The sequence below is a fragment of the Scyliorhinus canicula genome, chromosome 21 (genome assembly GCF_902713615.1).
Source record: "Scyliorhinus canicula chromosome 21, sScyCan1.1, whole genome shotgun sequence".
NCBI lineage: Eukaryota > Metazoa > Chordata > Chondrichthyes > Carcharhiniformes > Scyliorhinidae > Scyliorhinus > Scyliorhinus canicula.
The window spans coordinates 810548-822124 of NC_052166.1; the positions used below are offsets into that span (position 1 = coordinate 810548).

General features: G+C 54.2%; 1 protein-coding gene across 1 annotated transcript; it reads right to left on the bottom strand.

The window, feature by feature from the left end:
• Nucleotides 1–1088: 1088 nt before the first annotated feature.
• On the bottom strand, nucleotides 1089–11534 carry LOC119955929 (neural cell adhesion molecule L1-like). Its single transcript, XM_038782587.1, has 3 exons — nucleotides 11460–11534; nucleotides 7454–7465; nucleotides 1089–1419 (listed from the first exon to the last, which is right to left on the bottom strand). The coding sequence occupies exons 1-3, from the start codon at nucleotides 11486–11488 to the stop codon at nucleotides 1179–1181; spliced, it is 282 nt and encodes a 93-aa protein (XP_038638515.1). The 5' UTR covers nucleotides 11489–11534; the 3' UTR covers nucleotides 1089–1178.
• Between the last annotated feature and the right edge of the window lie 43 nt (nucleotides 11535–11577).

Consider the following 11577-nt stretch of genomic DNA (forward strand, 5'->3'; position numbering starts at 1 on the left):
ACAGGACAGGTACAGCACGGGGTTAGATACAGAGTAAAGTACCTCTACACTGTCCCCATCAAACACTCCCAGGACAGGTACAGCACAGGGTTAGATACAGAGTAAAGCTCCCTCCACACTGTCCCCATCAAACACTCCCAGGACAGGGACAGCACGGGGTTAGATACAGAGTAAAGCTCCCTCTACACTGTCCCCATCAAACACTCCCAGGACAGGTACAGCACGGGGTTAGATAAAGAGTAAAGCTCCCTCTACACTGTCCCCATCAAACACTCCCAGGACAGGTACAGCACGGGGATAGATACAGAGTAAAGCTCCCTCTACACTGTCCCCATCAAACACTCCCAGGACAGGTACAGCACAGGGTTAGATACAGAGTAAAGCTCCCTCTACACTGTCCCCATCAAACACTGCCAGGACAGGTACAGCACGGGGTTAGATACAGAGTAAAGCTCCCTCTACACTGTCCCCATCAAACACTCCCAGGACAGGTACAGCACGGGGTTAGATACAGAGTAAAGCTCCGTCTACACTGTCCCCATCAAACACTCCCAGGACAGGTACAGCACGGGGTTAGATACAGAGTAAAGCTCCCTCTACGCTGTCCCCATCAAACACTCCCAGGACAGGTACAGCACGGGGTTAGATACAGAGTAAAGCTCCCTCTACACTGTCCCCATCAAACACTCCCAGGACAGGTACAGCACGGGGTTAGATACAGAGTAAAGCTCCCTCTACACTGTCCCCATCAAACACTCCCAGGACTGGAACAGCACAGGGTTAGATACAGAGTAAAGCTCGCTCTACACATCACTGATTAAATCCGTGAGTAGTGTATGGTGGGCGGGTTGATTGAGGGGCGGGTCTGTCACCCGCAGCTTGACTGGTTCCAACCCGGGGAGTTCTTCTCAAACCGTGTGTGGGACTGCGGAGCTGGTGAATGTTTCTGCACCGTTCACTGACAGCCGTTATCGCCGGCTGGTTTTGCTTCGAACATTTCTAACCGCGTCCAAGTTTTCTTGCATTGAAAAAAGCGACAGACGAGATTCGAAGATGAGGAAGTTGGGAACAAGACTACGAAAAGAAAATTTGGCAAATACATATTTATAGATAGCACCCAGAGAGATTGGGGCGGACTGTGTTGGAGTGTTTGACGCCAGCCACACAGGCCCACCCCTCTAATCCAAAGTGATGTCCACGTTGACGGGTGAGTTTGCCCCCGAGCTGCCATTGGCTGCTCCAACCTCCTTGCCCTCCTTGTTGCCGCTGTACTGCCCGATGAAGGAGCCGTCCTCGTTGAACTGCACGTCCACGCTGCCCCCATATTCCACCAGACTGTCATCGCTGCCCAGGGGCTTGATCGGCTGGGCCAGTGAAGGCTGGCTGCCTTCGAAAGGCTTCTCCTCCTGGTCGTTGTCACTGCAGAGGAACATCGGGAATGTTAGCGAGCACGAGAGGGTGAGATTCGGCAAACCCACCCTGAACCCCCACCCCTTACACAGCACCAGGCCCATTCAGCCCATCTCCAGCCTGTTACACAGGAACAGGAGGCCATTCAGCCCCTCTCCAGCCTGTTACACAGGAACAGGAGGAGGCCCATTCAGCCCCTCTCCAGCCTGTTACACAGGAACAGGAGGAGGCCATTCAGCCCCTCTCCAGCCTGTTACACAGGAACAGGAGGCCATTCAGCCCATCTCCAGCCTGTTACACAGGAACAGGAGGCCATTCAGCCCCTCTCCAGCCTGTTACACAGGAACAGGAGGAGGCCCATTCAGCCCCTCTCCAGCCTGTTACACAGGAACAGGAGGAGCCATTCAGCCCCTCTCCAGCCTGTTACACAGGAACAGGAGGAGGCCCACTCAGCCCCTCTCCAGCCTGTTACACAGGAACAGGAGGAGGCCCATTCAGCCCCTCTCCAGCCTGTTGCACAGAAACAGGAGGAGGTCCATTCAGCCCCTCTGTCTGCAGTGAAGCATTGGATCATTTGATGTCTACATCAACACAGGTAGTGCGAGGGGCAGCAGGGCGGCGCAGTGGTTAGCACTGCTGCCTCACGGCGCTGAGGTCCAGGTTCGATCCCGGCTCTGGGTCACTGTCCGTGTGGAGTTTGCACATTCTCCCCGTGTCTGTGTGGGTTTCACCCCCACAACCCAAAGATGTGCAGGGTAGGTGGATTGGCCACGCTAATTTGCCCCTTAATTGGAAGAAAATAATTGGGTACTGTGAATTTATAAAAGCAAACACAGCGAGCGCAAGGCTGCAAGAGGAAAGGACTGGGATTGCCCCAGACATTCCACCACAGCACAAATAAATCTCAAAGTGCTTTGTAATTAATGCAGTAATATCGAAGTCTAGTGACTTAATAAAACAGCAAACACCACGGTCAATGAGAGTGTAACAGGCTCCCAGAACCAACAATGTCACAACAAGCAGACCATCCAATCAGAGACATCATCGGCAGGATATAAACACTAACCCCAGGATAACGTGAGAATCCCTCCCAGCACTCCCTCAGTACTGACCCTCTGACAGTGCGGCACTCCCTCAGTACTGACCCTCTGACAGTGCGGCGCTCCCTCAGTACTGACCCTCTGACAGTGCGGCACTCCCTCAGTACTGACCCTCTGACAGTGCAGCACCCCCTCAGTACTGACGCTCTGACAGTGCAGCACTCCCTCAGTACTGACCCTCTGACAGTGCGGCACTCCCTCAGTACTGACCCTCTGACAGTGCAGGACTCCCTCAGTACTGACCCTCTGACAGTGCGGCACTCCCTCAGTACTGACCCTCTGACAGTGCGGCACTCCCTCAGCACTGACCCTCTGACAGTGCGGCACTCCCTCAGTACTGACCCTCTGACAGTGCGGCACTCCCTCAGTACTGACCCTCTGACAGTGCAGCACTCCCTCAGTACTGACCCTCTGACAGTGCAGCACTCCCTCAGTACTGACCCTCTGACAGTGCAGCACTCCCTCAGCAGTGACCCTCTGACAGTGCGGCACTCCCTCAGTACTGACCCTCTGACAGTGCGGCACTCCCTCAGTACTGACCCTCTGACAGTGCAGCACTCCCTCAGTACTGACCCTCTGACAGTGCGGCGTTCCCCCAGTACTGACCCTCTGACAGTGCAGCACTCCCTCAGTACTGACCCTCTGACAGTGCGGCACTCCCTCAGTACTGACTCTCTGACAGTTCGGCACTCCCTCAGTACTGACCCTCTGACAGTGCGGCACTCCCTCAGTACTGACCCTCTGACAGTGCAGCACTCCCTCAGTGCTGACCCTCTGACAGTGCGGCACTCCCTCAGTACTGACCCTCTGACAGTGCAGCACTCCCTCAGTACTGACCCTCTGACAGTGCAGCGCTCCCTCAGTACTGACCCTCTGTCAGTGCTGCACTCCCTCAGTACTGACCCTCTGACAGTGCAGCACTCCCTCAGTACTGACCCTCTGACAGTGCGGCACTCCATCAGTACTGACCCTCTGACAGTGCAGCACTCCCTCAGTACTGACCCTCTGACAGTGTGGCACTCCCTCAGTACTGACCCTCTGACAGTGCAGCACTCCCTCAGTACTGACCCTCTGACAGTGCGGCACTCCCTCAGTACTGACCCTCTGACAGTGTGGCACTCCATCAGTACTGACCCTTACCTTTTCTAAGAATTATTGTTAATTTACTTGTGGTACGACTCTGGGGCTCGAACTGACTGCGCCCTAGCCCAGGGTGTCGTGACACAGATTAACAATATTTTTAACCCTGTGTCAATAATAAAGTTTGTTTTAATAAACCGTATCCCTGTTTTTAGTGAAATCACTGCTGGAGCGAGGAATCCTTTCCAACAGTCTGACACGATTAAAATAAAATATTGGGGTTTGTGTCCCGTGTCCCGGCCACTCTCAGGGCCTGGTCTGGGATCATAATAGGATCTGAGTGGGATAATGATGATGTGATTAATGGGAGGAGCCAGGTCTGTTTGTAGTTTTGCTGTTTCATATAGGTTTGGCAGTCAGTTTTTGCCGAATGCTGTCAGGTTAAACAGTCGGCATCAACGTATCCGGTGGACTAGGGCAGGAGTGGTCGGCTGTTGACAAGGACGGAGGGGAGGGTGTTGATGACAGATTTGAACGAGAGGGAGACAGGACCCGAGGAGAGGGGGAGCGTGAAGAGTGGGGGAGAAAAGGGAGACAGGAGTGGAACCAACCATACGTTCAGCACTATCGGCTTGCTGATCTTAAGGTCTTATCTTTTTTTAAAGAGTATTTTTTCCAATTAAGGGGCAATTTAGCGTGGCCAATCCACCTACCCTGCACATCTTTGGGTTGTGGGGGCGAAACCCACGCAGACATGGGGAGAATGTGCAAACTCCACACGGACAGTGACCCAGAGCCGGGATCGAACCTGGGACCTCGGCGCCGTGAGGCAGCAGGGCTAACCCACGGCGCCACCGTTCGGCCCCTCTCAACATCTTATCCTTACCAACACCACGTTGGGGTGGGAGGGTGAGCTGTGAGGAGGAGGCAGAGATCCTTCAGTGTGATTTGGACAGGCTGAGTGAGTGGGCAAATGAACGGCAGATGCAAAGTATAATTTGGAGAAATAGGAGGTTATCCACTTTGGTAGCAAAACGAGAAGCCAGATTATTATCTGAATGGCTATAATTTGGGAGAGGGGAGTGTGCAGCGGGACCTGGGTGTCCTTGTACACCATTCGCTGAAGGTAAGCATGCAGGTGCAGCAGGCGGTAAAGGCGGCTAATGGGATGTTGGCCTTCATTGCGAGAGGATTTGAGTACAGGAGCAGGGATGTGTTGCTGCAATTATACAGGGCCTTGGTGAGGCCACACCTGGAGTAGTGTGGGCAGTTTGGGTCTCCTTCTCTGAGGAAGGGTGTTCTTGCTCTCGAGGGAGAGCAGCGAAGGTTTACCAGACTGATTCCTGAGATGGCGGGACTGAGGTACGAGGAGAGATTGAATCGGTTAGGATTGTATTCTCTGGAGTTCAGAAGAATGAGGAGGAATCTCATCGAAACCTATAAAATTCTAACAGGACTGGACAGGGTAGATGCAGGAAGGATGTTCCCGATGGGGACAGGGTAGATGCAGGAAGGATGTTCCCGATGGGGACAGGGTAGATGCAGGAAGGATGTTCCCGATGGGGACAGGGTAGATGCAGGAAGGATGTTCCCAATGGGGACAGGGTAGATGCAGGAAGGATGTTCCCAATGGGGACAGGGTAGATGCAGGAAGGATGTTCCCAATGGGGACAGGGTAGATGCAGGAAGGATGTTCCCCGATGGGGACAGGGTAGATGCAGGAAGGATGTTCCCGATGGGGACAGGGTAGATGCAGGAAGGATGTTCCCGATGGGGACAGGGTAGACGCAGGAAGGATGTTCCCAATGGGGACAGGGTAGATGCAGGAAGGATGTTCCCGATGGGGACAGGGTAGATGCAGGAAGGATGTTCCCGATGGGGACAGGGTAGATGCAGGAAGGATGTTCCCGATGGGGACAGGGTAGACGCAGGAAGGATGTTCCCAATGGGGACAGGGTAGATGCAGGAAGGATGTTCCCGATGGTGGGGGGGTGTCCAGAACCAGGGGTCACAGTCTGAGGATACGGGGCAGACCATTGAGGACGGAGATGAGGAGACATTTCACCCAGAGAGTGGTCGGCCTGTGGGCCACAGGAAGTAGTTGAGGTTAAAACATTGCATGTTTTCAAGAAGCAGTTAGATATCGCACTGAGGGTGAAGGGATCAGAGGATATGGGGGAGGAAAGCGGGATTGGGCTATTGCGTTGGATAATTAGCCGTGATCATAATGAATGGGAGAGCAGGCTCGAAGGGCAGAATGGCCTCCTCCTGCTCCTGTTGTCTATTCCCTTTGAAGCTGAGCTACGACCTCATGTTCAGACGTGTTTTGTGGTTTTATTTTGGCAGACAGCGAGGAAAGAATGAGTCTTTGTGGATGTGTCTGAAGGCTGTGTCCACATTAAGGACTGACAGGCAGTCACTCACAGACCAGTTCCCCCAGAGCGGTGTGATGGGCTGGACAGGCTAAATGCTCTCCACCTATCCTGCCGTCAATGTGAAGCCCCGATTTCCCTCAGTCCACTTGGTGTGTCCATCCTGCCGAGGGCGAGGGCAAACCGAGCTCCCCCCAACAGGGCACAGGTCAGTATGGCAGACACACACCCACACACGCTCGCAGACACACACCCACACACGCTCGCAGACACACACAGACACACACCCACACGCTCGCAGACACACACAGACACACACGCACGCGCTCGCAGACACACACGCACGCCCTCTCAGACACACGCCCTCTCAGACACACGCCCTCTCAGACACACGCCCTCTCAGACACACGCCCTCTCAGACACACGCCCTCTCAGACACACGCCCTCTCAGACACACGCCCTCTCAGACACACGCCCTCTCAGACACACGCCCTCTCAGACACACACCCTCTCAGACACACACCCTCTCAGACACACACCCTCTCAGACACACACCCTCTCAGACACACACCCTCTCAGACACACACCCTCTCAGACACACACCCTCTCAGACACACACCCTCTCAGACACACACCCTCTCAGACACACACCCTCTCAGACACACACCCTCTCAGACACACACCCTCTCAGACACACACCCTCTCAGACACACACCCTCTCAGACACACACCCTCTCAGACACACACCCTCTCAGACACACACCCTCTCAGACACACACCCTCTCAGACACACACCCTCTCAGACACACACCCTCTCAGACACACACCCTCTCAGACACACACCCTCTCAGACACACACCCTCTCAGACACACACCCTCTCAGACACACACCCTCTCAGACACACACCCTCTCAGACACACACCCTCTCAGACACACACCCTCTCAGACACACACCCCCTCAGACACACACCCTCTCACACACACACCCTCTCAGACACACACCCTCTCAGACACACACCCTCTCAGACACACACCCTCTCAGACACACACCCTCTCAGACACACACCCTCTCAGACACACACCCTCTCAGACACACACCCTCTCAGACACACACCCTCTCAGACACACACCCTCTCAGACACACACCCTCTCAGACACACACCCTCTCAGACACACACCCTCTCAGACACACACCCTCTCAGACACACACCCTCTCAGACACACACCCTCTCAGACACACACCCTCTCAGACACACACCCTCTCAGACACACACCCTCTCAGACACACACCCTCTCAGACACACACCCTCTCAGACACACACCCTCTCAGACACACACCCTCTCAGACACACACCCTCTCAGACACACACCCTCTCAGACACACACCCTCTCAGACACACACCCTCTCAGACACACACCCTCTCAGACACACACACTCTCAGACACACACACTCTCAGACACACACACACTAATTAAGATATTGTCTTACCTCTCCAGTGATCTGATTACAGCAGGAATGCATGAGAAAGGAAACAGAAAGAAACAGTAACACTTACTGACCGTCTGACAGTGCTGCACCCCCTCAGTAGATGATTTGGAGTTGGTGACCAAGGGCAATGTGTCCAAGTTTGCAGACGACACTAAGATGAGTGGGAAAGCAAAAAGTGCAGAGGATACTGGAAGTCTGCAGAGGGATTTGGATAGGTTAAGTGAATGGGCTAGGGTCTGGCAGATGGAATACAATGTTGACAAATGTGAGGTTATCCATTTTGGTAGGAATAACAGCAAACGGGATTATTATTTAAACGATAAAATATTAAAGCATGCCGCTGTTCAGAGAGACTTGGGTGTGCTAGTGCATGAGTCACAGAAAGTTGGTTTACAAGTGCAACAGGCGATTAAGAAGGCAAATGGAATTTTGTCCTTCATTGCTAGAGGGATGGAGTTTAAGACTAGGGAGGTTATGCTGCAATTGTATAAGGTGTTAGTGAGGCCACACCTGGAGTATTGTGTTCAGTTTTGGTCTCCTTACTTGAGAAAGGACGTACTGGCGCTGGAGGGTGTGCAGAGGAGATTCACTAGGTTAATCCCAGAGCTGAAGGGGTTGGATTATGAGGAGAGGTTGAGTAGACTGGGACTGTACTCGTTGGAATTTAGAAGGATGAGGGGGGATCTTATAGAAACATATAAAATTATGAAGGGAATAGATAGGATAGATGCGGGCAGGTTGTTTCCACTGGCGGGTGACAGCAGAACTAGGGGGCATAGCCTCAAAATAAGGGGAAGTAGATTTAGGACTGAGTTTAGGATGAACTTCTTCACCCAAAGGGTTGTGAATCTATGGAATTCCTTGCCCAGTGAAGCAGTTGACGCTCCTTCATTAAATGTTTTTAAGGTAAAGATAGATAGTTGTTTGAAGAATAAAGGGATTAAGGGTTATGGTGTTCGGGCCGGAAAGTGGAGCTGAGTCCACAAAAGATCAGCCATGATCTCATTGAATGGCGGAGCAGGCTCGAGGGGCCAGATGGCCTACTCCTGCTCCTAGTTCTTATGTAGTACTGACCCTCTGACAGTGCAGCACTCCCTCAGTACTGACCCTCTGACAGTGCAGCACTCCCTCAGTACTGACCCTGACAGTGCGGCACTCCCTCAGTACTGACCCTCTGACAGTGCGGCACTCCCTCAGTACTGACCCTCTGACAGTGCAGCACTCCCTCAGTACTGACACTCTGACAGTGCGGCACTCCCTCAGTACTGACCCTCTGACAGTGCAGCACTCCCTCAGTACTGACCCTCTGACAGTGCAGCACTCCCTCAGTACTGACCCTGACAGTGCGGCACTCCCTCAGTACTGACCCTCTGACAGTGCGGCACTCCCTCAGTACTGACCCTCTGACAGTGCGGCACTCCCTCAGTACTGACCCTCTGACAGTGCGGCACTCCCTCAGTACTGACCCTGACAGTGCGGCACTCCCTCAGTACTGACCCTCTGACACTGCGGCACTCCCTCAGTACTGACCCTCTGACAGTGCGGCACTCCCTCAGTACTGACCCTCTGACAGTGCGGCACTCCCTCAGTACTGACCCTCTGACAGTGCGGCACTCCCTCAGTACTGACCCTCTGACAGCGCAGCACTCCCTCAGTATTTTTTTTTTTTTTTCTTTTTTTTAAAATTTAGATTAGCCAATAATTTTTTCCAATTAAGGGGCAATTTAGCGTGGCCAATCCACCTACTCTGCACATTTTTGGGTTGTGGGGGCGAAACCCACGCAGACACGGGGAGAACGTGCAAACTCCACACGGACAGTGACCCAGAGCCGGGATCGAACCTGGGACCTCAGCGCCGTGAGGCGGTTGTGCTAACCACTAGGCCACCGTGCTGCCCCTCACTCCCTCAGTATTGACCCTCTGACAGTGCGGCGCTCCCTCAGTACTGACCCTCTGACAGTGCGGCACTCCCTCAGTACTGACCCTCTGACAGTGCGGCACTCCCTCAGTACTGACCCTCTGACAGTGCAGCGCTCCCTCAGTACTGACCCTCTGACAGTGCGGCACTCCCTCAGTACTGACCCTCTGACAGTGCGGCACTCCCTCAGTACTGACCCTCTGACAGTGCGGCACTCCCTCAGTATTGACCCTCTGACAGTGCAGCACTCCCTCAGTACTGACCCTCTGACAGTGCGGCACTCCCTCAGTACTGACCCTCTGACAGTGCGGCACTCCCTCAGTACTGACCCTCTGACAGTGCGGCATTCCCTCAGTACTGACCCTCTGACAGTGCAGCACTCCCTCAGTACTGACCCTCTGACAGTGCGGCACTCCCTCAGTACTGACCCTCTGACAGTGCGGCACTCCCTCAGTACTGACCCTCTGACAGTGCGGCACTCCCTCAGTACTGACCCTCTGACAGTGCAGCACTCCCTCAGTACTGACCCTGACAGTGCGGCACTCCCTCAGTACTGACCCTCTGACAGTGCGGCACTCCCTCAGTACTGACCCTCTGACAGTACGGCACTCCCTCAGTACTGACCCTCTGACAGTGCGGCACTCCCTCAGTACTGACCCTCTGACAGCGCAGCACTCCCTCAGTATTTTTTTTCTTTTTTTCTTTTTTTTAAAATTTAGATTAGCCAATAATTTTTTCCAATTAAGGGGCAATTTAGCGTGGCCAATCCACCTACTCTGCACATTTTTGGGTTGTGGGGGCGAAACCCACGCAGACACGGGGAGAACGTGCAAACTCCACACGGACAGTGACCCAGAGCCGGGATCGAACCTGGGACCTCAGCGCCGTGAGGCGGTTGTGCTAACCACTAGGCCACCGTGCTGCCCCTCACTCCCTCAGTACTGACCCTCTGACAGTGAGGCACTCACTCAGTACTGACCCTCTGACAGTGCGGCACTCCCTCAGTACTGACCCTCTGACAGTGCGGCACTCCCTCAGTACTGACCCTCTGACAGTGCAGCACTCCCTCAGTACTGACCCTCTGACAGTGCGGCACTCCCTCAGTACTGACCGTCTGACAGTGCGGCACTCCCTCAGTACTGACCCTCTGACAGTGCGGCACTCCCTCAGTACTGACCCTCTGACAGTGCGGCACTCCCTCAGTACTGACCCTCTGACAATGCGGCGCTCCCTCAGTACTGACCCTCTGACAGTGCGGCGCTCCCTCAGTACTGACCCTCTGACAGTGCCGCACTCCCTCAGTACTGACCCTCTGACAGTGCGGCACTCCCTCAGTACTGACCCTCTGACAGTGCGGCACTCCCTCAGTACTGACCCTCTGACAGTGCAGCGCTCCCTCAGTACTGACCCTCTGACAGTGCGGCACTCCCTCAGTACTGACCCTCTGACAGTGCAGCACTCCCTCAGTACTGACCCTCTGACAGTGCGGTACTCCCTCAGTACTGACCCTCTGACAGTGCAACACTCCCTCAGTACTGACCCTCTGACAGTGCGGCGCTGCCTCAGTACTGACCCTCTGACAGTGCGGCACTCCCTCAGTACTGACCCTCTGACAGTGCAGCACTCCCTCAGTACTGACCCTCTGACAGTGCGGTACTCCCTCAGTACTGACCCTCTGACAGTGCAGCACTCCCTCAGTACTGACCCTCTGACAGTGCGGCGCTCCCTCAGTACTGACCCTCTGACAGTGCGGCACTCCCTCAGTACTGACCCTCTGACAGTGCGGCACTCCCTCAGTACTGACCCTCTGACAGTGCAGCACTCCCTCAGTACTGACCCTCTGACAGTGCAGCACTCCCTCAGTACTGACCCTCTGACAGTGCGGCACTCCCTCAGTACTGACCCTCTGACAGTGCAGCGCTCCCTCAGTACTGACCCTCTGACAGTGCGGCACTCCCTCAGTACTGGAAGGATAAAGTGCTGACGATTTCAAACCCGCCCCTCGAGCTGACTGTGTTAGTTATTGTTCCTCGTCTTGAAGACGGGAAGTAAAAATATTTGGTGATGTTTCCAGCCGAGCAATCTCACCTGTATTCGCCAAAGGTTTCATCCTTCATTGGCCTGGCTTCCGAATCCACGTGGGAATCTTCCTTATCCTTCACTGTGCACAACAAATTGGAAAATAAACAGAAGGAGGAGGGGAGGG